This window comes from Tachyglossus aculeatus, unplaced genomic scaffold, assembly GCF_015852505.1.
Source record: "Tachyglossus aculeatus isolate mTacAcu1 unplaced genomic scaffold, mTacAcu1.pri scaffold_259_arrow_ctg1, whole genome shotgun sequence".
NCBI lineage: Eukaryota > Metazoa > Chordata > Mammalia > Monotremata > Tachyglossidae > Tachyglossus > Tachyglossus aculeatus.
In genome coordinates, this window is record NW_024044974.1 from 46,146 (window position 1) to 73,883 (window position 27,738).

General features: G+C 45.9%; 1 protein-coding gene and 2 pseudogenes across 1 annotated transcript; all 3 read right to left on the reverse strand.

Annotated features, from left to right (window-relative positions):
• Positions 1 to 7,586: 7,586 nt before the first annotated feature.
• LOC119923781 lies at positions 7,587 to 8,536 on the reverse strand (annotated as a pseudogene).
• A 3,052-nt stretch (positions 8,537 to 11,588) lies between these two features.
• Positions 11,589 to 17,438, reverse strand: LOC119923782 (annotated as a pseudogene).
• A 3,997-nt stretch (positions 17,439 to 21,435) lies between these two features.
• On the reverse strand, positions 21,436 to 22,380 carry LOC119923783 (olfactory receptor 7A10-like). Its single transcript, XM_038743026.1, has one exon. It carries the CDS (start codon positions 22,378 to 22,380, stop codon positions 21,436 to 21,438), a length of 945 nt encoding a protein of 314 aa, XP_038598954.1.
• Positions 22,381 to 27,738: the final 5,358 nt, after the last annotated feature.

The following is a 27,738-nucleotide window of genomic DNA, read 5'->3' on the forward strand; positions in this document are numbered from 1 at the left end:
CTGTTTCCTTCCAGGATGCAGCAGAATGAATCACAGTCTTTGCATGAATAGAGTTTTCCCTCTGAACACATTTCTCAGAGCCTCTTTCATGTCTTTGTTCCTCAGGCTGTAGATGAAGAGGTTCAGCATGGGGGTGACCACCATGTACATCACAGAGGCTATCGAGCCCTTCTGTGATGCTTGGGTAGATGCGGGGCTGGGGTAGACCCCAAAACCAGTGCCGAAGAATAAGGAGACCCCTGATAGGTGAGAGCAACAGGTGTTGAAAGCTTTATATCTTCCTTTGGCATATGGGACTCTCAGTATGGTGGTTATGATGTGGGCGTAAGAGAAAACGATACCCAGAAAGGGAAAAATAGCCAATGTAACTGTCAGCACATATAGTAATACATCATTGATCAAAGTGTCTGTTCAGGAAAGCTTTAGGACCCGATTAGGCTCACAGAAAATGTGAAGGATTTCATTGTCTGTAAAGAAAGATAACAGAACCACCAATAATGTGTGAACCAGGGCATCAAGGCCACTGACACTCCAGGACCCAGCAACCATCAGGGCACAGAGCCGTGGGTTCATGATGGTGGTGTAGTGGAGGGGGTGGCATATAGCCAGGTAGCGATCACAAGCCATCCCGATGAGGAGGAAATGGTCTAGACCTACAAAGAGAAGGAAAAAAAAAACATTTGGGCCAGGCAGCCAGCGAAGGATATGGATTTATCTTGGGTCTGGAGGTTGGCCAACATCTTGGGAATCATGGTAGATAATAGACAGGCGTCGGTCAGGGAGAGGTTGATGAGGAAGAAATACATGGGGGTGTGCAGGTGCAGGTCGGAGCCGACGGCCAGGATGATGAGCAGGTTCCCCAGGACCCCAAGCAGGTACATCCAGAGGAACAGCCCGAAGAAGAGCTGCTGCTCCTCCCAGTCAAACAGTCCCAGGAGGAGGAATATCGGGAGGCTTGTTTGGTTCCCCTTCACCATGGGGCCGGATAATCTGCTGGGAGAGACATGGCAGGAGAATGAGATGACAGATTAATCACATCCTGGTTCTGCCTCAACCTAGATTCTATGTGGTTTAATGTGTCTATGTGTGTGTGTGAGTGTGTGTTTTGGGCGGGGTTATCATGGGCAGAGTAATCAGTGGAGAAACCCTGTAACTCAACTTCAGACCACCCCAGCTCTATTGGACAGGTGGTTAGGAGGCCTGGGGTCTGGCTGGACATCTCGTTCATCTGAAATTCTCCCATGCCCACCTTCCAGCCTTCTTGGTGTCCTGGGTCTGCGCTTCCTGGGCCTGTGTGTGTGCCAGCACAGGGTGAAGTGGATTCATTCAATAGTATTTATGGAGTACATACTGTGTGCAGAACACTGTACTAAGCACTTGGAAATGCAATTCCACCCTACCCCCAAGCATAGCACTGGGCTCTCCCAGTCTGGCTGCTCACCATTCTCCATGGAACGACCCATCAGAGACTCGGAGCCCATCATCAGTGGCCCCTCAGGCTTCTCCTCACCCGAATGAAAAATCCCAGTTTCTTCAGACACTCCACTCCCAGACTTTCTTCCCCATCACTGTTCTCTCCTGGGTCTTCTCCAAATCCAGGATAAGAACTCAGTCACTGAGAATCATGAGTAATTTCTCTTATTCTTTCCATGATGTCCAATCCCCTAAATACCATTCATCCTGGTAGAGAAGCAGCGTGGCTTTGTGGAAAAAGCACGGAATTGGGAGTCACAGGTCATGGGTTCTAATCCTCACTCCACCACTTGTCAACTGTGTGACTTTGGGTAAGTCACTTAACTTCTCTGTGCCTCTCTTCCCTCACCTGTAAAATGGGGATTAAGACTGTGAGCCCCACGTGGGACAGCCTGATAACCTTGTATCTACCCCAGTGCTTAGAACAGTACTTTGCACATAGTAAGTGCTTATCAAGTACCATCATCATTATTATTGTTATTATTGCCATTATCAGCAACAGCTCACAGATTTCACAGAATCTGGCACTTAATAAGTGCTTAATAAATACCATCATGTATTGTTCTTATTATTCCAGTTAGCCATGAAGGAATTTTGTTTGGTTACCTGTTTTTTTGGTTCTTACCTGGGCGTATAAAAGGGTCCTTTTTCACAACTTCCTGGCTTCAAGTAAGCCACTCCTTTCTTTTTTTTAACTCCCCCTGTCACCTTTTTCCTCACTAAGATCTATGTTTTGTAAATTTTTTTTTAGAAATTCAATAGACCACGATTGCTAGTTTGTGGATTTCTTTCCAAGAAAGAATGTCAAATGTTCACAAGTCATGATCACTATGGCAGAGTGATTCTTCTATCTCCTGCACTAGGACTAACTGTCCCAGAAAAGAGTCATTTGTCCTCTCCAAAAACTCTAATTTCACTTCCTCCTTCCCTAATCTCCAATGACCTTGTCATCTCCTTTGAGGTGAAATTGAAAGCATCAGACCTAATTTGCCCAAGACCCACCTTCAACCTCCATGATGCTCTTCTATCTCTCCTTCCACCCTCTCCTTCTTACCAGCTTTCAAGAGAAAGTCTCCCACAGCCTTTCCAAATCTGTGCCTCTCTCTTGCCTCTCCCCCAGCTGATTGATTCCTCACTCCCTTGCCCTTGCCCAGAATTCACTCTCCCTTCAACTCACCCCAGCTTCATAGCTCTCCTGAAATCCCACTTCCTCCAGGATATTGTCCCTGATTGAGGCCCACCATCCCAGCTCATGTTATCTTAGCGTTAAACACCTAAGCGTTTATTAACTCATATGGAGCTTTCACTAACTTTCATTAGCACTATGTACTTGAAGAACCCCGCATGAAGGAAAACTCATATTATAGTACTTCCATTATGTTCATCGCTTCCTTTACTGCATCTCATCGTATCCAGAGAAGATGTGTCTTTTGGGAAGAGTGTTCCCTAATTCGTTCAAAAACTGTGTTTTATCCAAAACACATAGTGAAGACATGTGTTTTAGCACAACTGACTGTATAGTATGATCTTCATCTTATTTTTGTTTTCATTTTATTCTCTTATCCATTTTTCCATCCCCTTCTTATTACAGTTTTATCTGTGTCATCCTTCCTCCTACTCCACTGATTGTAAATAATGTATCTGCCTGGCTTCCGCAGTAGATTGTAAACTCTTTCATGGTAAGGACCATGTCTTTTACCTCTATTGCATTCAGCAACTGCTCTTCTTTGCTTACCCATATTTAACAAATACCAATTATATCAAACTCCTCCTATTTTCCAAATAATTCACCACAGGAGACTTGCCCAGGGAGCCAAAGATACTGCTGGGGCTGTCCTTCTCCTGAGGTAGCTCTTACCTGGAATGTCTGTGCCGGCCTCTGACTTTGAGTGCAGGGGCTTCTGTCTTTTATTTGTCTCCTCTTGGCTGCAAGAATTGCCCTGCTCAGAGTTCCTAAGCAAGGCTGTTGCAATCTGGAATCATGTCCCCGTGCCCACAAGGTACTGTGGGAGGAACAGGGCTCGAGGAAAGACTATTTGCAGGAGTCTCTGGGCCCCTGGGACACCGTTCCACAAGTCCCAAGCTCCTTGCTAGAAATAGTGCTCTGCATATAGTAAGCACTCGATAGCTATGATTGACGAATTAAAAAGCAAACAAACACTAAGTGCCTGATCTCTGTCCCAGCTCCTCTGGGTTATAATGGAGGGATTCAGATGCCTTTTCCTGGTCCCCATCCAGGCTACCCATCAGACCGCTGTTTGTTGATTGCAGGTGGGGCTCTGGATATAATGAGATTTGATATCAAGTGCCTAATACAGTATACTTCATACAGTAGACAATAAATAGCAATGATGATTACGATGATAAGGATGATGTCAATGGCAACTGATAATCTCCATAACCTTCTTATCAGAGAAGAGACATAAGCTCACTGTGGACAGGGTATATGTCCATTTATTGTTATATTGTACTCTCCCAAGTGCTTAGTAAAGTGCTTTGCACACAGTAAGCGATCAATAAATACTATTGAATGAATGAATGAATTATATCATCATCAACTTCATGATCGTCATAATTATGGTTTGTTTTTTGTTTTCGGGCCTTTATTAAGAAGCGGCGTGGCTTAGTGGCAAGAGCCCGGGCTTGAGAAAAGGTTGTGGGTTCTGATCCCAGCTCCACTGCTTACCAACTGGGTGACTTTGGACCAATCACTTCACTTCTCTGTGCCTCAGTTGCCTCATCTGTAAAATGGGGATTAAGACTGTGAGCCCCACGTGGGACAACCTGATTACTTTGTATCTACTCCAGCGCTTAGAACACTTCTTGGCACACAGTAAGCACTTAACAAATACCATCATTAAGTGCTTACTATGTTTCAGACACTGTACTAAGCACTAGGCACTGTGCGCTGTTCTAAGAACTTGGGAAAATAAAACAGAAACGCAAGACACATTCCCTGTCAACAAGTAGTTTATACTCTACCATCTAAGCCATCACTACATAGCAGCTTCTGAATGAATGCTTTCTTATGATGTTAAGGCCAGTTGCATTGGAAGAATTACCTCAAGGAAAAGAATTGTATTCCAAAACTAATTTCCATCAAGACAATGTAGAATTTGTTGAAAAGACTAAACTAGAATTGGACTACCAAGCCCAACTGGTAACAAATAAAGGGACAGACAAGCTATCTTCCAAGCTGACATGACTGGCTAAACTTTTAGGTAGTAACATCAGGGACTCGAAGTTCTCAAGAAAGCCAGATGTTCCCAGTACTTGCCAGAATTTAGGCAAACTAGCGATGTAAGATGCTTTACTAATGACTAGGAAACCAGAATAGAGGTGCCTCTATGAGTAGAAAGGTTACAAGGCTAAAAGTGAGAAGATATGACCCTAGTCCTGGCTCTTCTAATGTGTGACCTTGGGTAAGTCACCAAGTTTCTCTGTGACTCGATTTCCCCTTTTGTTAATCTAGGCTAGTAACGTCTCCACCCTATCTCCATTGGGATGGGGTGAAGATAAAATGAGGTAATATGGAAGAAAGCACATTCAACTCTTCGAAAGATGCTGTGCACATCCTGAATATTATCATCTTCTAGACTCTAAACTCCATGTGGATGGGGAATATGTCTACCAAATCTCTTTCAGGCACTTAGTACAGTGTTTTGCTCTATAAATATCATTGATTAATTATGTGATGTTCCATATTGGTTTCAGAGGAGATATGGCTCCAGATTTGGACCAGGAAATTATGCAGATGGCACATCATGTTGTAGCCACTGTGGAGGCACAGTACCACTTCTGCCCTCCTCCCTATGGGGCTGATGAGCCAGGGGCAACCGAGGTGTTTCACCTTCATATACCGCAGGACTTTACATCCCTCATCAAAACCATCCCAGCTAACAGGAGAACTCAAACTGCTTCACCCTCTCATTCTCTCATTAGGCAATACCTCTGGCTAGTGCTCCCCAAAAGTGGGTATTCTGTGAAACCTCCTCCTGCACCCGCAGAGGGACGGGAAGCATCCAGAAGGCTGGGGGAGGGTTGTTGTTAACACCTACCCTCTCAGGGTTCAGCAGTGGGTTAGGGAAGAGAGCCAATTGCTTCAATAACCTCCCAAAAACAAGGTAATGGGCTCATGCCCAGACAGATTTCACAGATACCCCTCTTTATAGAAAAGAGACAAAAACATATTTTCTCTCTATATAAAAGTACCCAAGTCCCAGTCTTTATTCTCATTGTGTAAGGAGTACATAATCAGAATGCAACCCCCTTTGCGAGACAGGGACTGTATCCGGCTTAGTACAGTACTTGGAACATAGTAAGTGCTTAGCAGATACCATGGTTATAGGTAATTAGCATTTCAATCAATCAATCATATTTATTGAGTCTTTACAGTGTGCAGAACACTGTATTAAGCGCTTGGGAGAGTACAATATGACAGAGTTGGTAGACACTTTTCCTGCCTACAAGGAGCTTATGGTCTAGAGGGGGTGACAGATATTAACATAAATTAAATATGTGTCCATAAGTACTATGGGGAAGAGGGTGAGGTGAATATCAAGTGTTTACTGTGAGCCCGTTGTTGGGTAGGGACCATCTCTATATGTTGCCTATTTGTACTTCCCAAGTGCTAAGTACAGTGCTCTACACACCGTAAATGCTCAAGAAATGCAACTGAATGACTAATGAAAGTGTACAAATCCAAAGGCATAGGCAACACAGAAGGGAAAGGGAGCATAGGAAATGGCTTAGTCAAGGAAAGCTTCTTGGAGGAGATGTGATTTTAATAAGGCTTTGAAGGTGGGGAGGAGAGTGATTGTTTCTTGGATATGAAGAGGGAACGAATTTCAGGCCAGAGGCAGGATGTGGGCAATGGGTCAGTGGTGAGATAGACAAGATCGAAGTACGGTGAGTAGGTTGGTGTTGGACGAGCAAAGTGAACGTGCTGGGTTGTAGTAGGAAATCAAGAGGGTAAGAGAGGAGGGAATAAGGTAGCAGTGCTTTAAAGCTAATGGAGAGGAGCTTCCATTTGATATGGAGGTGGATTGACAACTACTGGAGGTTCTTGAGGAATGGAGAAATATAAATTGAACAGTTTTTTTTAGAACTATGTCCCAGGCAACCGAGCAGAGTATTGAGTGGAGTGAGGAAAGACAAGGGAGCACTTAACAAAATACGGGTTTAAATGCAGATTAGTTTTTTCCGATAAGCTGGATAACCCCAATACTAGCAACATCCACTGATTTATTTTTCTCCTTGTGGAAAAAGTTGTGCATAACTTCTTCTGTGATCTCAACCCATGACACTCTTCAGTTTGGAGCAAAGAGGCAAAGAGAGAGCTGCCTTTGGTTTGATTCCATTTTTCCCTAGCCTTCTAAACACCCCTTGGAGCCAGCTCTTCGCTGGAATAGGCTGAGCTCCACCCAGTGTCATCATCAAGTGAATAGACTCCTCCAATAGTGAAAGACAGAGAATAGAAACCTACCTTTTATTTTTGTGTGAGGGCCTGATCACGTGTCTGTCCGTGGGTCTGCTCTGGGAATCCAGAGATATGGGTTCTGGTGCCGGTTCTGCCTCCTGGGATTATGCCATCACTAAGGATCTATCTGACCTAAAAAAACAACCGAGGGTGATCTGCAAGGTAGACAGATCCAGAAGGTAACCTGCAATTAGTTGGTTATCGTGATCAGTGAGCAGTGCAAGGCAACCACCTGCGAAGCTAGGACATTACAACTTAGCATAGGCACTGTGTCCTTGTCACTTTGGCCGTAAATCGAACCTGCTCATTTCCAAAAAAAAACCTTTTTGAGCACAAGCAACAAGAGTGTGCAAGTGGCACGGCACAAACTGCTAGCACTAAAATTAACTCCTCTACACAGGTTTAAAGTCCTGAAGTCTCAGAACCTAGGACTCAACAGGAGACTCCATCCACCAACAAGCAGATGATAATGATGGTGACTGGGGACGGCCAGTGCACTTGACCCTAACAAGGATGGATTTTGACAAATGCATTGTGTTCTCAAAAATGGTGATCGGTCTCACTCAGAGAGGATTCGTGACTCAAAAGCTTGTTCCATCAGATCCTGCTTCCTTCCAGGATGCAGCAGAATGAATCACAGTCTTTGCATGAAGACAGTTCTCCCTCTGAACACATTTCTCAGAGACTCTTTCATGTCTCTGTTCCTCAGGCTGTAGATGAAGGGGTTCAGCATGGGGGTGACCACCGTGTACATCACGGAGGCTATCGAGCCTTTCCGTGATGCTTGGGTAGATACGGGGCTGAGGTAGACCCCTAAACCAGTGCCATAGAATAAGGAGACCACTGATAGATGCGAGCAACAGGTGTTGAAAGCTTTATATCTTCCTTTGGCAGATGGGACTCTTAGTATGGTGGTTATGATGCGGGTGTAAGAGAAAACGATACCCACAAAGGGAATAATACTCAACATAACAGTCAGCACATACAGCAATACATCATTGATCAAAGTGTCTGTGCAGGAAAGCTTTAGGACCAGATTAAGCTCACAGAAAAAGTGAAGGATTTCATTGTCTGTACAGAAAGATAACGGAACCACCAATAATGTGTGAACCAGGGCATCAAGGCTACTGACACTCCAGGACCCAGCAACCATGAGCGCACAGAGGCGTGCGTTCATGGTGGTGGTATAGTGGAGGGGGTGGCATATAGCCACGTAGCGATCACAAGCCATCCCGACGAGGAGGAAATGGTCTAGACCTACAAAGAGAAGGAAAAAAAAAACATTTGGGCCAGGCAACCAGCATAGGATATGGATTTATCTTGGGTCAGGAGGTTGGCCAACATCTTGTGGATTGTGTTAGATAATAGACAGGCATCAGCCAGGGAGAGGCTTATGAGGAAGGAGTACATGGGGGTGTGCAGATGCGGGTCGGAGCCGATGGCCAGGACGATGAGCAGGTTCCCCAGGACCCCAAGCAGGTACATCCAGAGGAACAGCCCAAAGAAGAGCTGCCGCTGTTCCACCCAGTCAAACAGTCCCAGGAGGAGGAATTCCGAGACGCTGGTTTGGTTCCCCTTCACCATGGGGCCAGAAAATCTGCTGGGAGACACATGGCAGGAGAATGAGATGACAGATCAATCACATCCTGATTCTGCCTCAACCTACATTCTATGTGGTTTAATGTGTGTGTGTATGTGTGTGTGTGTGTTTGTGTGTGTGTGTATTGGGGGGGGAGGGAGGTTAACATGGGCAGAGTAAACAGAGGAGATGCCCCGTCATTCGACTTCAGACGGCCCCAGCTCTATTGGAAATGTGGTTAGGAGGCCTGGGGTCTGGCTGGACATCTCGTTCACCTGAAATTCTCCCACTCCCACTCTCCAGCCTTCCTGGGATACTGGGTCTGCCCTTCCTGGGCCTGTGTGTGTGCCAGCACAGTGTGAAGCAGATTCATTCGATAGCAATGATTGAGCACTTACTGTGTGCAGAGCACTGTACTAAGCACTTGGAAATGCAATTCCACCCTACCCCCAGGCATAGCACTGGGCTATCCCAGTCTGGCTGCTCCGCATTCTCCATGGAACACCCCATCAGGGACTCGGAGCCCATCATCAGTGGCCCCTCAGGCTTCTCCTCACCCGAATGAAAAATCCCAGTTTCTTCAGACACTCCACTCCCAGACTTTCTTCCCCATCACTGTTCTCTCCTGGGCCTTCTCCAAATCCAGGATAAGAACTCGGTCACTGAGAATTATGAGTGATTTCTCTTGTTCTTTTCAAGATGTCCAATCCCCTAAATACCATTCATCCTGGTAGAGAAGCAGTGTGGCTTTGTGGAAAAAGCAGACTTGGGAATCACAGGTCATGGGTTCTAATCCTCACACCACCACTTGTCAACTGTGTGACTTTGGGCAATTCACTTAACTTCTCTGTGCCTCTCTTCCCTCATCTGTAAAATGGGGATTAAGACTGTGAGCCCTACATGGGACAACCTGATAACCTTATATCTACCCCAATGCTTAGAACAGTGCTTGGCACATAGTAAGTGTTTATAAAGTACCATCATCATTATTATTGTTATTATTGCCATTATCAACAATGGCTCACAGATTTCACAGAATCTGGAACATAATAAGCGCTTAATAAATACCATCATTTATTATTCTTATTATTGCAGTTAGTCATAAAGGAATTTTGTTTGGTTACCTGCTTTTTTTAGTTCTTACCTGCGCTTATAAAAGGGTGTTTTTGAACACCTTCCCTGCTTCGAGTAAGTCACTCCTTTTTTTTTAACTCCCCCTGTCAGCTATTTCCTCACTAAGATCTATGTTTTGTAATTTTTTTTTAGAAATTCAACAGCCCACGATTGTTAGTTTGTGGATTTCTTTCCAAGCAAGAATGTCAAATGTTCACAAGTCATAATTACTGTGGCAGAGCGATTCTTCTATCTCCTGCACTAGGTCCAGCACACGATTCATAATAGAATTCCATGTGTAATTTTTCTATGTTGGTTCTAGGACTAACTGTCCCAGAAAAGAGTCATTTGCCCTATCCAAAAACTCTAATTTCACTTCCTCCTTCCCTAATTTCCGATGACCTTGTCAACTCCTTTGCTGGTGAAATTGAAAGCATCAGACCTAACTTGTCCAAGACCCACCTTCAACCTCCATGATGCTCTTCTATCTCTACTTCCACCCTCTCCTTCTTCACAGCTTTCAAGAGAAAGTCTCCCACAGCTTTTCCAAACCTGTGCCTCTCTCTTGCCTCTCCCCTAACTGATTGATTCTTCACCTGCTTTCCCTTGCCCAGAACTCATTCTCCCTTCAACTTTCCCCAGCTTCATAGCCCTCCTGAAATCCCTCTTCCTCCAGGATGTTGTCCCTGATTGAGGCTCACCATCCCAGCTCATGTCATCTTAGCATACAACTCGAGGCAAGACTATTTGCAGGAGTCTCTGGGCCCCTGGGACACCGTTCCACAAGTCCCAAGCTCCTTGTTAGAAACAGTGCTCTGCATATACTAAGCACTCGATAGGTATGATTGATGAATTAAAAAACAAACAAACACTAAGTGCCTGATCTCTGTCCCAGCTCCTCTGGGCTATAATGGAGGGATTCAGATGCCTTTTCCTGGTCCCCATCCAGGCTACCCATCAGACCGCTGTTTGTTGATTGCAGGTGGGGCTCTGGATGTAATGAGATTTGATGTCAAGTGCCTAATACAATATACTTCATACAGTAGACAATGAATAGCAATGATGATTATGATGATAAGGATGATGTCAATGGCAACCGATAATCTCCATAACCTTCTTATCAGAGAAGAGACATAAGCACACTGTGGACAGGGAATATGTCCATTTATTGTTATATTGTACTCTCCCAAGTGCTTAGTGCAGTGCTTTGCACACAATAAGCGATCAATAAATACTACTGAATGAGTGAATGAATTAGATCATCATTATCTTCATGATCATCATCATTAAATTTTGTTTTTTTGCTTTTCTGGCCTTCATTAAGAAGGAGCATGGGATCAGGAGTCAGAGGTTGTGGGTTCTGATCCTAGCTCCACCACTTACCAACTGGGTGACTTTGGGCCAATCACTTCACTTCTCTGTGCCTCAGTTACCTCATCTGTAAAATGGGGATTAAGTCTGTGAGCCCCACGTGGGACAACCTGATTAACTTGTATCTACCCCAGCGCTTAGAACAGTGCTTGGCACACAGTAAGCACTTAACAAATACCATCATCATTAAGTGCTTACTATGCATCAGACATTGTTCTAAGCACTGGGCACTGTGTGTTGTTCTAAGCACTTGGGAAAATAAAACAGAAACGCAAGACACATTCCCTGCCCACAAGGAGCTTATACTCTACCATCTAAGCCATCACTACATAGCAGCTTCTCAATGAATGCTTTCTAATTATGTTAATGCCATGTGCATTGGAAGAACTTACTCTGGGAAAAGAATTGTATTCCATAACTAGTTTCCATCAAGACAACACAGAATTTGTTGAAAAGACTAAACAAGAATTGGACTACCAAGCCCAACTGGTAACAGATAAAGGGTCAGACAAGCTACCTTCCAAGCTGACATGACTGGCTCTACTTTAAGGCAGTAACGTCAGGGACTTGAAGTTACCAAGACAGCCAGATGTTCCCAGTTACTTGCCAGAATTTAGGTATACTAGTCATGTAAGATGCTTTGCTAATGACTAGGAAACCAGAATAGAGTTTCCTCTGTGAGTAGAAAGATTACAAGGCTAAAAGTGAGAAGACATGGCCCTAGTCCTGGCTCTTCTATTGTTTAAATGTGTGACCTTGGGTAAGTCACCGAGCCTTTCTGTGCCCCAATTTCCCCTTTTGTTAAGCTAGGCTTGTAACCTCTTCTCCCTATCTCCATGGGGATGGGGTGAAGATAAAATGAGGTAATATGGAAGAAAGCCCATTCATGTCTTCGAACGATGCTATGCACATCCTGAATATTATCATCTTCTAGACTCTAAACTCCATGTGGATGGGGAATATGTCTACCATTTCTCTTTCAAGCACTTAGTACAGTGCTTTGCTCTATAAATATCATTGATTGATTGATTGTGTGATGTTCCACATTGGTTTCAGAGGAGATTGGCTCCAGATTTGGACCAGGAAATTATGCAGATGGCACATCATGTTGTAGCCACTGTGGAGGCACAGTACCACTTCTGCCCTGCTCCCTATGGGGCTGATGAGCCGGAGCAACTGACATGCTTCACCTTCATCTTCCCCAGGACTTTACTTCCCTCAGCAAAACCATCCCAGCTAACAGGAGAACTCAAACTGCTTCACCCTCTCATTCTCTCATTAGGCAATACCTCTGGCTAGTGCTCCCCAAAAATGAGTATTGTGTGAAACCTCCCCCAGCACCTCCAGAGGCACAGGAAGCATCCAGAAGGCTGGGGGATAGTTGTTGCTAACCTACCCTCTCGGGGCTCAGCGGTGGGTTAGGAAAGAGAGCCTATTGCTTCAATAACCTCCCCAAAACAAGGTAATGGGCTCATGCCCAGAAAGATTTCACAGATACCCCTCTTTATAGAAAAGAGACAAAAACATGTTTTCTCTCTATACAAAGGTACCCAAGGCCTAGTCTTTATTCTCATTGAGCAGGGAGTACATAATCAGAATGCAACCCCCTTTGCAGGACAGGCACTGTATCCGATGTGATTGAATTGTATGTACCCGAGGGCTTAGTACAGTGCTTGGAACATAGTAAGTGCTCAGCAAATACCATGATTATAGGCAATTTATATTTCAATCAATCAGTCATATTTATTGAGTGTCTACTGGGTGCAGACTAGACTGTGAGGCCCGTTGTTGGGAAGGGACCGTCTCTATTTATTGCCAACTTGTACTACCCAAGTGCTTAGTACAGTGCTTTGCACTGTACTACCCCTCTGTGGTTACTGTGTACTACTGTGGTTAGTACAGTACTACCACTGTACTAATCACCTCTTTGTAAGGCCTGATCACTTCCTCTACTTGAGTCTATGTCCTCAAAAGGAGCAAGCTGTACCATAGAATTTCTGACAGATGTAGTCTCCCATTGTGGAGGGTGGGGGGGAAAAAGGAAAGATCCATCTGGAAAAAAGAGGCAACAGGTCCTTTCCATCCTTTCCCACTAGCCACCAGAGCCCAGATACATCCTAGACCTGGGAGTCTTCCAGGTTTAACCCCCATCCAGATGGGCCCAAAATGGCTATTGGCAACCCCAGCCTCTTCTGGGAGGGGCAGTGATAGATCCAACTCGGTCCAAGAGAGCCCTTGTCAAAGCATTGGCTCAAGGGTGACCAAAACCATCATCATCATCATCATCAATCGTATTTATTGAGCGCTTACTATGTGCAGAGCACTGTACTAAGCGCTTGGGTAGTACAAATTGGCAACATATAGAGACAGTCCCTACCCAACAGTGGGCTCAAAGTCTAAAACCATTCACAGTAACTCCAGGGGTCTCCTTGGAGAGATTGCTTGGAAATGTTTCTCCAGGGCCAAAACGGGTCACATTCAGAGCTGAGCCTCTGCCAACTTTCTGGTCTTGCGGCTCCAAAGATTAAGCCAAGCTAGCTCTCTTCCTCCCTTCAAAGCCCTACTGAGAGCTCACCTCCTCCAGGAGGCCTTCCCAAACTGAGCCCCCTCCTTCCTCTCCCCCTCCTCCCCCTCCCCCCCGCCTTACCTCCTTCCCCTCCCCACAGCACCTGTATATATGTATATATGCTTCTATGTATTTATTACTCCTTTTTATTTGTACATATTTATTCTATTTGTTTTGTTCTCTGTCTCCCCCTTCTAGACTGTGAGCCCACTGTTGGGTAGGGACCGTCTCTATATGTTGCCAACTTGTACTTCCCAAATGCTTAGCACAGTGCTCTGCACACAGTAAGTGCTCAATAAATACGACTGAATGAATGAATGAATGAATGAATAATAAAAGTGTACAAATCCAAAGGCAGAGGCAACACAGAAGGGAAAGGGAGCATGGGACAGCCAGTGCACTTGACCCTCCCTAACAAGAATGGATTTTGACAAATGTGTTCTGTTCTCAAAAATGGTGATCTGTCTCACTCAAAGAGGATTCATGACTCAAAACCTTGTTCCATCAGATCCTGCTTCCTTCCAGGACGCAGCAGAATGAATCACAGTCTTTGCATGAAGACAGTTTTCCCTCTGAACACATTTCTCAGAGCCTCTTTCATGTCTTTGTTTCTCAGGCTGTAGATGAAGGGGTTCAGCATGGGGGTGACCACTGTGTACATCACGGAGGCTGTCAAGACCTTCCGTGATGCTTGGGTAGATACGGGGCTGAGGTAGACCCCTAAACCCGTGCCGTAGAATAAGGAGACCCCTGATAGATGTGAGCAGCAGGTGTTGAAAGCTTTATATCTTCCTTTGGCAGATGGGACTCTCAGTATGGTGGCTATGATGCGGGTGTAAGAGAAAATGATACCCACAAAGGGAAAAATAGCCAATATAACTCTCAGCACATACAGCAATACATCATTGATCAAAGTGTCTGTGCAGAAAAGCTTTAGGACCCGGTTAGGCTCACAGAAAAAGTGAAGGATTTCATTGTCTGTACAGAAAGATAGCAGAACCACCAATAAAGTGTGAATCAAGGCAACAAGGCCACTGACACTCCAGGACCCAGCAACCATCGGGGCACAGAGCCGTGGGTTTATGATGGTGATGTAGTGGAGAGGGTGGCATATAGCCAGGTAGCGATCATAAGACATCCCGGTGAGGAGGAAATGGTCTAGACCTACAAAGAAAAGGAAAAAAAAAACATTTGGGCCAGGCAGCCAGCGTAGGATATGGATTTATCTTGGGTCTGGAGGTTGGCCAACATCTTGGGAATCATGGTAGATAATATACAGGCATCAGCCAGGGAGAGGTTGATGAGGAAGAAGTACATGGGGGTGTGCAGGTGCGGGTCGGAGCCGACGGCCAGGACAATGAGCAGGCTCCCCAGGACCCCAAGCAGGTACATCCAGAGGAACAGCCCGAAGAAGAGCCAATGCTCCACCCAGTCAAACAGTCCCATGAGGAGGAATATCGAGACGCTGGTTTGGTTCCCCTTTGCCATGGGGCCAGAGAATCTGCTGGGAGAGACATGGCAGAAGAATGAGATGACAGATCAATCACATCCTGTTTCTGCCTCACCCTTTATTCTATGTGGTTTAATGTGTGTGTGTGTGTGTGTGTGTGTGTGTGTGTGTGTGTGTTTATGGGGGAGGGAGGTTAACATGGGCAGAATAAACAGTGGAGAGACCCCGTCACTCGATATCAGACCACCCCAGCTCTATTGGAAAGGTGGTTAGGAGGCCTGAGGTCGGGCTGGAGATCTCGTTCATCTGAAATTCTCCCACTCCCACTCTCCAGCCTTCCTGGGGTCCTGGGTCTGCCCTTCCTGGGCCTGTGTGTGTGCCAGTACAGGGTGAAGCAAATTCATTCGATAGCATTTACTGAGCGCTTACTGTGTGCAGAGCACTGTACTAAGCACTTGGAAATGCAATTCCACCCTACCCCCAGGCATAGCCCTGGGCTATCCCAATCTGGCTGCTCCGCATTCTCCATGGAACACCCCATCAGAGACTCGGAGCCCATCATCAGTGGCCCCTCAAGCTTCTCCTCACCCAAATGAAAAAATCCCAGTTTCTTCAGACACTCCACTCCCAGATACTCTTCACTATCATTGTTCTCTCCTGGGCCTTCTCCAAATCCAGGATAAGAACTCGGTCACTGAGAATCATGAGTGATTTCTCTTGTTCTTTCTATGATGTCCAATTCCCTAAATACCATTCATCCTGGTAGAGAAGCAGCGTGACTTTGTGGAAAAAGCGCGGACTTGGGAGTCACAGGTCATGGGCTCTAATCCTCACTCCACCACTTGTCAACTGTGTGACTTTGGGCAAGTAACTTAACTTCTCTGTGCCTCTGTTCCCTCATCTGTAAAATGGGGATTAAGACTGTGAGACCCACGTGGGACAACCTGATAACCTTGTATCTACCCCAGTGTTTAGAACAGTGCTATGCACATAGTAAGTACTTATCAATACCATCATCATTATTATCGTTGTTATTGCCATTATCAACGACAGATTCACAGAATCTGGCACATAATAAACGCTTAATAAATACCATCATTTATTATTCTTATTATTCTAGTTAGCCATGAAGGAATTTTGTTTGGTTACCTGCTTTTGTTGGTTCTTACCTGGGCTTATAAAAGGGTGCTTTTTAACACCTTCCCGGCTTCGAGTTAGTCACTCCTTTTTTTTTTAACTCCCCCTGTCAGCTTTTTCCTCAGTAAGGTCTATGTCTTGTAATTATTTTTAGAAATTTAGTAGACCACGATTCTTAATTTGTGGATTTCTTTCCAAGCAAGAATGTCAAATGTTCTAAAGTCATGATCACTATGGCAGAGCGATTCTTCTATCGCCTGCACTAGGGCTAACTGTCCCAGAAAAGAGTCATTTGCCATCTCCAAAAACTCTAATTTCACTTCCTCCTTCCCTAATCACCGATGACCTTGTCATCTCCTTTGCTGGTGAAATCGAAAGCATCAGACCTAACTAGCCCAAGACCCACCTTCAACCTCTATGATGCTCTTCTATCTCTCCTTCCACCCTCTCCTTCTTACCAGCTTTCAAGAGAAAGTCTCCCACAGCCTTTCCAAATCTGTGCCACTCTCTTGCCTCTCCCCCAACTGATTGATTCCTCACTCCCTTTACATGGCCCAGAATTCATTCTCCCTTTAACGCTCCCCAGCTTCATAGCTCTACAGAAATCCCACTTCCTCCAGGATGTTGTCCCTGATTGAGGCCCACCATCCCAGCTCATGTTATCGTAGCACACACCTAAGCGTTTATTAACTCACATGGAGCTTTCACTAACTTTCATTAGCACTATGTACTTGAAGAACCCTGCATGAAGGAAAACTCACATTATAATACTTCCATTATGTTCATCGCTTCCTTTACCGCATCTCATCGAATCCAGAGAAGATGTGTCTTTTGGGAAGAGTGTTCCCTAATTCGTTCAAAAACTGTGTTCTATTCAAAACAAATAGTGAAGACATGTGTTTTAGCACAACTGACTGTATAGTATGATCTTCATCTTATTTTTGTTTTCATTTTATTCTCATCCATTTTTCCATCCCCTTCTTATTCCAGTTTTATCTGTGTCATCCTTCCTCCTACTCCACTGATTGTAAATAATGTATCTGCCTGGCTTCCGCAGTAGATTGTAAACTCTTTCATGGTAAGGACCACGTCTTTTACCTCTATTGAATTCAGCAACTGCTTTTCTTTGCTTCCCCATATTTCACAAATACCAATTATATCAAACTCCTCCTATTTTCCAAATAATTCACCACAGGAGACTTGCCCAGGGAACCAAAGATACTGCTGGGGCTGTCCTTCTCCTGAGGTAGCTCTTACCTGGAATGTCCATGCCGGCCTCTGACTCTGAGTGCAGGGGCCTCTGTCTTTTATTTATCTCCTCTTTGCTGCAAGAATTGCCCTGCTCAGAGTTCCTAAGCAAGGCTGTTGCAATCTGGAATCATGTCTCCTCGCCCACAAGGTAGTGTGGGAGGGAGCGGGCTCGAGGCAAGACTATTTGCAGGAGTCTCTGGGCCCCTGGGACACCGTTCCACAAGTCCCAAGCTCCTTGTTAGAAACAGTGCTCTGCATATAGTAAGCACTCGATAGGTATGATTGATGAATTTCAAAACAAACAAACACTAAGTGCCTGATCTCTGTCCCAGCTCCTCTGGGCTATAATGGAGGGATTCAGATGCCTTATCCTGGTCCCTATCCAGGCTACCCATCAGACCGCTGTTTGTTGATTGCAGGTGGGGCTCTGGATGTAATGAGATTTGATGTCAAGTGCCTAATACAGTATACTTCATACAGTAGACAATAAATAGCAGTGATGATTATGATGATAAGGATGATATCAATGGCAACTGATAATCTCCATAACCTTCGTCAGAGAAGAGACATAAGCTCACGTGGACAGGGAATATGTCCATTTATTGTTATATTGTACTCTCTCAAGCGCTTAGTAGTGTGCTTTGCACACAGTAAGCCATCAGTAAATACTATTGAATGAATGAATGAAGTAGATTATCATCATCTTCATGATCATCATCATTAAGTTTTGTTTTTTGTTTTTCGGGTCTTTATTAAGAAGCAGCGCGGCTTAGCAGCAGGAGCACGGGCTCCGGAGAAAAGGTTGTGGGTTCTGATCCCAGCTCCACCACTTACCAACTGGGTGATTTTGGGCCAATCACTTCACTTCTCTGTGCCTCAGTTACCTCATCTGTAAAATGGGGATTAAGACTGTGAGCGCCACGTGGGACAACCTGATTACCTTGTATCTACCCCAGCGCTTAGAACAGTGCTTGGCACACAGTAAGCACTTAACAAATGCCATCATCATTAAGTGCTTACTGTGTGTTAGGCATTGTACTAAGCACTGGGCACTGTGCGCTGTTCTAAGTCCTTGGGAAAATAAAACAGAAACGCAAGACCCATTCCCTGCCCACAAGTAGTTTATACTCTACCATCCAAGCCATCGCTACGTAGCAGCTTCTGAATGAATGCTTTCTTATGATGTTAAGGCCAGGTGCACTCGAAGCATTAACTCAAGGAAAAGAATTGTATTCCAAAACTAGTTTCCATCACGACAATGTAGAATTTATTGAAAAGACTAAACTAGAATTGGACTACCAAGCCCAACTGGTAACAAATAAAGGGTCAGACAAGCTATCTTCCAAGCTGACATGACTGGCTCTACTTTTTGGTAGTAACATCAGGGACTTGAACTTCTCAAGACAGCCAGATGTTCCCAGTACTTGCCAGAATTTAGGCAAAGTAGCGATGTAAGATGCTTTACTAATGACTGGGAAACCAGAATAGAGGTTCCTCTATGAGTAGAAAGATTACAAGGCTAAAAGTGAGAAGATATGACCCTAGTCCTGGCTCTTCTAATGTTTAAATACGTGACCTTGGGTAAGTCACCAAGTCTCTCTGTGCCTCAATTTCCCCTTTTGTTAAACCAGGCTAGTAACCTCTCCACCCTATCTCCATGGGGATGAGGTGAAGATAAAATGAGGTAATATGGAAGAAAGCCCATTCAACTCTTCAAAAGATGCTGTTCACATCCTGAATATTATCATCTTCTAGACTCAAAGCTCCATGTGAATGGGGAATATGTCTGCCCAATCGCTGTCACGCACTGAGTACAGGGCTTTGCTCTATATAGTATCTTCTGTCAGAGGAGATTGGCTCCAGATATGGGCCAGAAAATTATGCAGATAGCACATCGTGTTGTAGCCACTGTGGAGGCACAGTACCACTTCTGCCCTGCTCCCTATGGGGCTGGTGAGCCAGGGGCAACCAACATGCTTCACCTTCATCTTCCCCAGGACTTTACTTCCCTCAGCCACACCATCCCAGCTAGCAGGAGAACTTAAACTGCTTCACCCTCTCACTCTCTCATTAGGTAATACCTGTGGCCAGTGCTCCCACAAAATGGGTATTCTGTGAAACCTCCCCCCGGCACCTCCAGAGGCACAGGAAGCATCCAGAAGGCTGGGGGAGGGTTGTTGCTAACCTACCCTCTCGGTGTTATGCGGTGGGTTAGGGAAGAGAGACAATTGCTTCAATAGCCTCCCCAAAACAAGGTAATGGGCTCACGCCCAGACAGATTTCACAGATACCCCTCTTTATAGAAAAGAGACAAAAACATATTTTCTCTCTATATAAAAGTACCCAAGGCCTAGTCTTTATTCTCATTCAGCAGGGAGTACATAAACAATATGCAACCCCCTTTGCAGGACAGGGACTGTGTCTGATGTGATTAAATTCTATATACCTGAGGGCTTAGTATGGTGCTTGGAACATAGTAAGTGCTTAGCAAATACCATGATTACAGGCAATTTACCTTTCAATCAGTCATATTTATTGAGTGTCTACTGTCTGCAGACTAGACTGTGAGCCTGTTGTTGGATAGGGACCGTCTCTATATGTTGCCAGCTTGTACTTCCCAAGCGTTTAGTACAGTGCACTGCACCCAGAAAGCGCTCAATGAATACAACTGAATGAATGAATGCAGAAACCTACGCATCAAGCTAAAACTCCTCACTCTTGGTTTCAAGGCTCTCCATCCCCTCATCCCCTCCTACCTCACCTCCCTTCTCTCCTTCTCCAGCCCAGCCCGCACCCTCCGCTACTCTGCCGCTAACCTCCTCAACTGTGCCTCGGTCTCGCCTTTCCCGCCGTCGACCGCCGGCCCAGGTCCTCCCTCTGGCCTGGAATGCCCTTCCTCCGCACATCCGCCAAGCTAGCTCTCTTCCTCCCTTCAAAGTTCTACTGAGAGCTCACCTCCTCCAGGAGGCCTTCCCAGACTGAGCCCCCTTTTTCCTCTCCCCCTCCCCATCCCACCTGCCCTACCTCCTTTCCCGCACAGCACCTGTATATATGTTTGTACAGATTTACTACTCCATTTATTTTACTTGTACATATTTACTATTCTATTTATTTTGTCAACGATGTCCATCTAGCTCTCTTCCTCCCTTCAAGGCCCTACTGAGAGCTCACCTCCTCCAGGAGGCCTTCCCAGACTGAGCCCCCTCCTTCCTCTCCCCCTCCCCCCTCCCCATCCCCCTTGCCTTACCTCCTTCCCCTCCCCACAGCACCTGTATATATGTATATATGTTTGTACGGATTTATTACTCTATTTCTTTATTTATTTTATTTGTACATATTTATTCTATTTATTTTATTTTGTTAATATGTTTTGTTTTGATCTCTGACTCCCCCTTCTAGAATGTGAGCCCACTGTTGGGTAGGGACCGTCTCTATATGTTGCCAACTTGTACTTCCCAAGTGCTTAGTACACTGCTCTGCACACAGTAAGCGCTCAATAAATACGATTGAATGAATGAATGAATGCAGAACAGTGTATTAAGCACTTGGGAGAGTACAATATAACAGAGTTGGTAGACAATTTTCCTGCCTTCAAGGAGCTTACAGTCTAGAGGGGGAGACAGACATTAACATAAATTATAGGTACTTCCATAAGAACTATGGGGAAGAGGGTGAGGTGAATATCAAGTGTTTACAGTGAGCCCGTTGTTCGGTAGGGACCATCTGTGTATGTTGCCGATTTGTACTTCCCAAGCGCTTAGTACAGTGCTCTGCACACAGTAAGTGCTCAATAAATACAATTGAATGAATAATGAAAGTGTACAAATCCAAAGGCATAGGCAACACAGAGGGGAGAGGGAGCAGGGGACAGCCAGTGCACTTGACCCTAACAAGAATGGATTTTGACAAATGCGTTCTGTTCTCAAAAATGGTGATCGGTCTCACTCAAAGAGGATTCAAGACTCAAAAGCTTGTTCCGTCAGATTCTGCTTCCTTCCAGAATGCAGCAGAATGAATCACAGTCTTTGCATGAAGACAGTTTTCCCTCTGAACACATTTCTCAGAGCCTCTTTCATGTCTTTGTTCCTCAGGCTGTAGATGAAGGGGTTCAGCATGGGGGTGACCACCGTGTACATCACGGAGGCTATCGAGCCCTTCTGTGATGCTTGGGTAGATATGGGGCTGAGGTAGACCCCACAACCAGTGCCATAGAATAAGGAGACCCCTAATAGGTGTGAGCAACAGGTGTTGAAAGCTTTATATCTTCCTTTGGCAGATGGGACTCTCAGTAAGGTGGTTATGATGCGGGTGTAAGAGAAAACGATACCCACAAAGGGAAAAATAGCCAATACAACAGCCACCACATAGAGCACTACATCATTGATCAGAGTGTCTGTGCAGGAAAGTTTTCGGACCCGATTAGGCTCACAGAAGAAGTGAAGGATTTCATTGTCTGTACAGAAAGATAACGGAACCACCAATAATGTGTGAATCAGGGAATCAAGGCTACTGACACTCCAGGATCCAGCAACCAACAGGGCACAGAGCCGTGGGTTCATGATGGTGGTGTAGTGGAGGGGGTGGCATATAGCCACGTAGCGATCATAAGCCATGCTGGTGAGGAGGAAATCGTCTAGACCTACAAAGAGAAGGAAAAAAAACATTTGGGCCAGGCAGCCATCGTAGGATATGGATTTATCTTGGGTCAGGAGGTTGGCCAACATCTTGGGGATCGTGGTAGATAATAGACACGCATCGGACAGGGAGAGGTTGCTGAGGAAGAAATACATGGGGGTGTGCATGTGCGGGTCGGAGCTGACAGCCAGGGCGATGAGGAGGTTCCCCAGGACCCCAAGCAGGTACATCCAGAGGAACAGCCCGAAGAGCTGCCGCTGCTCCACCCAATCGAACAGTCCCAGGAGGAGGAATATTGGGACGCTGGTTTGGTTCCCCTTCTCCATGGGGCCAGAGAATCTGCTGGGAGAGACATGGCAGGAGAATGAGATGACAGATCAATCACATCCTGGTTCGGCCTCAATCTACATTCCATGCGGTTTAGTGTGTGTGTGTGTCTGTGTGTGTGTGTGTGTGTGTGCGCGCGCGCGCGTGCACGTGTGTTTGTGTATGTGTGTATTGGAGGGAGGGAGGTTAACATGGGCAGAGTAAACAGTGGAGAGGCCCCGTCACTCGACTTTAGACCCCCCCCAGCTCTATTGGACAGGTGGTTAGGAGGCCTGGGGTCTGGCTGGACATCTCGTTCATCTGAAGTTCTCCCACTCCCACTCTCCAGCCTTCCTGGGGTCCTGGGTCTGCCCTTCCTGGGCCTGTGTGTGTGCCAGCACAGGGTGAAGTGGATTCATTCGATAGCATTGATTGAACTCTTACTGTGTGCAGAGCACTGTACTAAGCACTTGGAAATGCAATTCCGCCCAACCTCCAAGCATAGCACTGGGCTCTCCCAGTCTGGCTACTCCCCATTCTCCATGGAATACCCCATCAGAGACTCGGAACCCCTCATCAGTGACCCCTCAGGCTTCTCCTCGCCCGACTGAAAAGTCCCAGTTTCTTCAGACACTCCACTCCCAGACTTTCTTCCCCATCACTGTTCTCTCCTGGGCCTTCTCCAAATCCAGGATAAGAACTCGGTCACTGAGAATCATGAGTGATTTCTCTTGTTCTTTCCATGATGTCCAATCCCCTAAATACCATTCATCCTGGTAGAAAAGCAGCATGGCTTTGTGGAAAAAACATGGTCTTGGGAGTCACAGGTCATGGGTTCCAATCCTCACTCCACTACTTGTCAACTGTGTGACTTTGGACGAGTCACTTAACTTCTCTGTGCTTCAGTTACCTCATCAGTAAAATGGGGATTAAGACTGAGCCCCACGTGGGACAACCTGATAACCTTGTATCTACCCCAGTGCTTAGAACAGTGCTTTCCACATAGTAAGCACTTAGCAAGTACCATCATCATTATTATTGTTATTATTTCCATTATCAACAACAGCTCACAGATTTCACAGAATCTGGAACATAATAAGCACTTAATAAATGCAATCATTTATTATTCTTATTATTTCAGTTAGCCATGAAGGAATTTTGTTTGGTTACCTGCTTTTTTTTTTGGTTCTCACCTGGGCTTATAAAGGGCTGCTTTTTAACACCTTCCTGGTTTTAAGTCTCTCATTTTTCTTTTTTTTTAGCTCACCTTGTCAGCTTTTTCCCCATTAAGGTCTATGTTTTGTAAATTTTTTTTTAGAAATTCAATAGCCCATGATAGTTTGTGGATTTCTCCCCCAGCGAGAATGTCAAACGTTCTCAAGTCATGATCACTGTGGCAGAGTGACTCTTCCATCGCCTGCACTAGGTCCAGCACAAGATGCATAATACAATTCAATGTGTAATTTTTCCATGTTGGCTCTAGGACTAACTGTCCCAGAAAAGAGTCATTTGCCCTATCCAAAAACTCTAATTTCACTTCCTCCTTCCCTAATCTCCGATGACCTTGTCATCTCCTTTGCTGGTGAAATCGAAAGCATCAGACCTACCGTGCCCAAGACCCACCTTCAACCTCCATGATGCTCTTCTATTCCTCCTTCCACCCTTTCTTTCTTCACAGCTTTCAAGAGAAAGTCTCCCACAGCCTTTCCAAATCTGTTCCTCTCTCTTGCCTCTCCCCCAACTGAATGATTCCTCACCCCCTTTCCCTTGCCCAGAATTCATTCTCCCTTCAACTCTGCCCAGCTTCATAGCTCTCCTGAAATCCCTCTTCCTCCAGGATGTTGTCCCTGATTGAGGCCCACCATCCCAGCTCATGTCATCTTAGCACACACTTAAGCGTTTCTTAACTCACATGGAGCTTTCACTAACTTTCATTAGCACTATGTACTTGAAGAACCCTGCATGAAGGATAACCCACATTATAGTACTTCCATTATGTTCATCGCTTCCAGTGCTGCATCTCATCTTATCCAGAGAAGATTTGTCTTTTGGGAAGACTGTTCCCTAATTCTTTCAAAAACTGTGTTCTACCCAAAACATATAGTGAAGACATGTGCTTTAGCACAACTGACTGTATATTATGATCTTCATCCTATTTTTCTTTTCATTTTATTCTCATCCATTTTTCCATCCCCTTCTCATTCCAGTTTTATCTGTGTCATCCTTCCTCCTACTCCACTGACTGTAAATAATGTATCCCCTGGCTTCCACAGTAGATTGTAAATGATTTCATGGTAAGGACCATGTCTTTTACCTCTATCGCATTCAGCAACTGCTTTTCTTTGCTTCCCCATATTTCCGAAATACTAATTATATCAAACTCCTCCTATTTTCCAAAGGATTCACCACAGGAGAATTGCCCAGGGAGCCAGAGATACTGCTGGGGCTGTCCTTCTCCTGAGGTAGCTCTTACCTGGAATGTCTGTGCCGGGCTCTGACTCTGAGTGCAGGGGCGTAGGGAGCGGGGGAAGGCGATGAGACAGGCAGTATGTGCACACAAACCGTACCCAACGGCTCAAGGCCAAACAGACTCAACAACAGGAGATAAAGAGACCAGGGCAAGAAAAACAAGCTTGCACCTGCAAGGCTCGGAGGCAACCTCAAGGCCATATCCACAGCCAGCGATGGTTGGCAATGGGTGGCTGGGGGCGAGCCAGAGCAAACCCTTCGTGACTGGACAGAGCTGTTGTTAGGCTAGTGGCTGGAGGGCGGTCAAAGCCTCGATACGCCATCCCCCGAGAAAACCCTGCCCCCGGGCAATGGGGGGTATAAGAGACGAACAAGACAAAGGGGGGGCTCTCTCTCTCGCATACGTGCGCTCTCTCCCTCTCTCTCTCTTGCTCTCTCTCTCTTTCAACCATGTAACCGCTGATAGCAAATAAACGGCAACCAAGCTTTGAACCTCTGGCTGACTCTTCCTGGTATGAATGCGCGGGCCGCGTCCGGAGACGTCCGAAGACCCGGAGAGGGTAAGAACCCGAGAGTTGCCCCCGAAACCATGGGGAGCAACGACTGGCGCCCAACGTGGGGCTCGGGTACCCCCATAGGGGAAGATCAGGGAGAGTGCCCCGTAGGCCAGATAGCTAAAGGTCAGGCGGGAAGATGGGGACGGTACGATCGCTGCCCATATATAAGCCAGAAGATAAGGAATTGTACACCCGGCACTGTTACAAGATTTTGAGAAGTAAGGGGGTAAAGATTGAGCCGAAAACAATAAGGGAACTTATAGGGAAGATAACTATGACCTCCCCATGGATATTTGATTCCGGGATCACGGAGGAGCGGTGGGACGTTATTGGGGAACAGATGACGGCCTATGAAGACTCCCACCCGGGGGAGCTAAAGGACGTGGACTTCCTTATACACGGTATCCTCCGTGCAGCCTTTCAAGGGCAGCAGACACTCCTAGCAGCCATCCAAGAATTGGGCCGTAAACCCCCTAATTGGGACTCCTTCCACGGGATGATCCAGAGGGAAAGGGAAACCTCTGATGACTTTTTCACTCGTCTTAGTGAGAGAGAAGAGACGATGGTTAAAAGAATTGTATGTGTATAAAGGAAGAAGGAGGGAAAAGGAGAAAGAAAAGAGAAGGTGAAGCAATTGCAGTTGAAGGAAATTGTCTGCTCAGGCATCTACACCCTGCGAAGCAGGTGTCCCATAAGGGGGAATGATGGGTGGAGAGATTGCCTCTGAAGGAAATTGTATGTGTATGAAGGTTAGAGTAAGTGTGTATGAAGGAGAAAGAGAAGAGACACGAGGGAATTTTAGTCGAATGTCAGTCTTCCTGTAATACTCCTGTGTTGCCTGTGCCAAAACTGGGCTCCCCTCTGTCTTATCGGTTAGTCCAGGACTTGCGTGCAATTAACTCTTACGTTTTGCCTATGCATGCTGTGATTCCTAGTCCCACGGCAGTAGTTAGCTCCATGAGCCCCAAAGCAACCTGTTTTACTTGTATTGATCTAACTAGTGCTTTCTTTACTATCCCAGTGTCCTGTGAGAGTCAGTACCTTTTTGCCTTTACCTGGAAAGGTCGTCAACTAACCTGGACGAGACTTCCCCAGGGTTTTGTTCACTCCCCAACTATCTTTTCGAGAGAATTGTGCAGAGCCTTATCTCCCCTCATATTACCCGAAGGGATCAGTATGTTCCAGTATATGGATGATATCCTTATTGCTGGGGACACGAAGGATCTGTGTCGGTCAGGTTCCCTCCAGGTCCTAGCATGTTTGCATCAGCTTGGTCTTAAAGTTAGTCGAGAGAAACTGCAGTGGTGTCAGCCCCAGGTAAAATATCTTGGGTTCATATTGCTGGCGGGAGGAAGAGCAATCGCCCCCAAGCGAGCAAGCCTTATTCAATGCATGCCTCACCCCGCTACTAAGCAGGCCCTGAGAGGTTTTTTGGTGCGGCTGGTTTTTGTCGAGCTTGGATTCCAGAATTTGGGTTGTTAACCAGACCCCTTTTTGAGCTCCTAAAAATTACTTCCCCAGAGCCCCTGGACTGGACTCCCGAGACTGTAGAAGCCTTTCAATATGAGGCACTGGAACGGGACGGACTCTTTTGGGTCCCTGATGGACGCCCTATTTTGCCCGCTGCTGCACTGCGACCAGTTTGTCTGAGTCTTCACCAGGAGACTCACTTTGGTGCAGATGCCTTGGCAGCCACAGTTCTTCGAGTTTGGTTTGCCCCAGGTATCCATCCTGTTGCCAAATGTGTCACAGCCAGTTGTGCTACTTGCCAGAGCTTCAATGCTCACCCTGGTTATCGGGTTCCCTTGCGGGGGACGCCCTTGGGTCTATTCCCCTTTTGAGGGTTTGCAGGTTGATTTTGTGACACTTCCGAGGGCTGGTCGTTTCCGATATTTACTAGTCATTGTTGATCACCCGACTAGGTGGATGGAGGATTTCCCTTCCTCCCGAGCAACTGCTCTTATGGTGGTGAAATGTCTCTAGCGGGAAGTCATTCCCAGGTTTGGGCCACCTGCTGTTACTGATTCTGATCAAGGATCACATTTTACTGAGTCTGTTCTATCTGGAATTTATCGACCTGTCTCTATATGTTGCCAACTTGGACTTCCCAAGCGCTTAGTACAGTGCTCTGCACACAGCGCTCAATAAATACGATTGAATGACTGAATGAATGAATCGACCACTTGGAATTGAATGTTCTTTATATGCACCATACCAGGGCGATGATGCCCTGCGAGCCTATGTTTTGTCTCTCCAGGGAATTCTAGCTGAGCTGCAGGCTGCTGGAATCCTCCGTCAGCGCACCCCTCTCACCGATCATCTGCATCCGTTCATCGCTGGAGATTGGGTTTG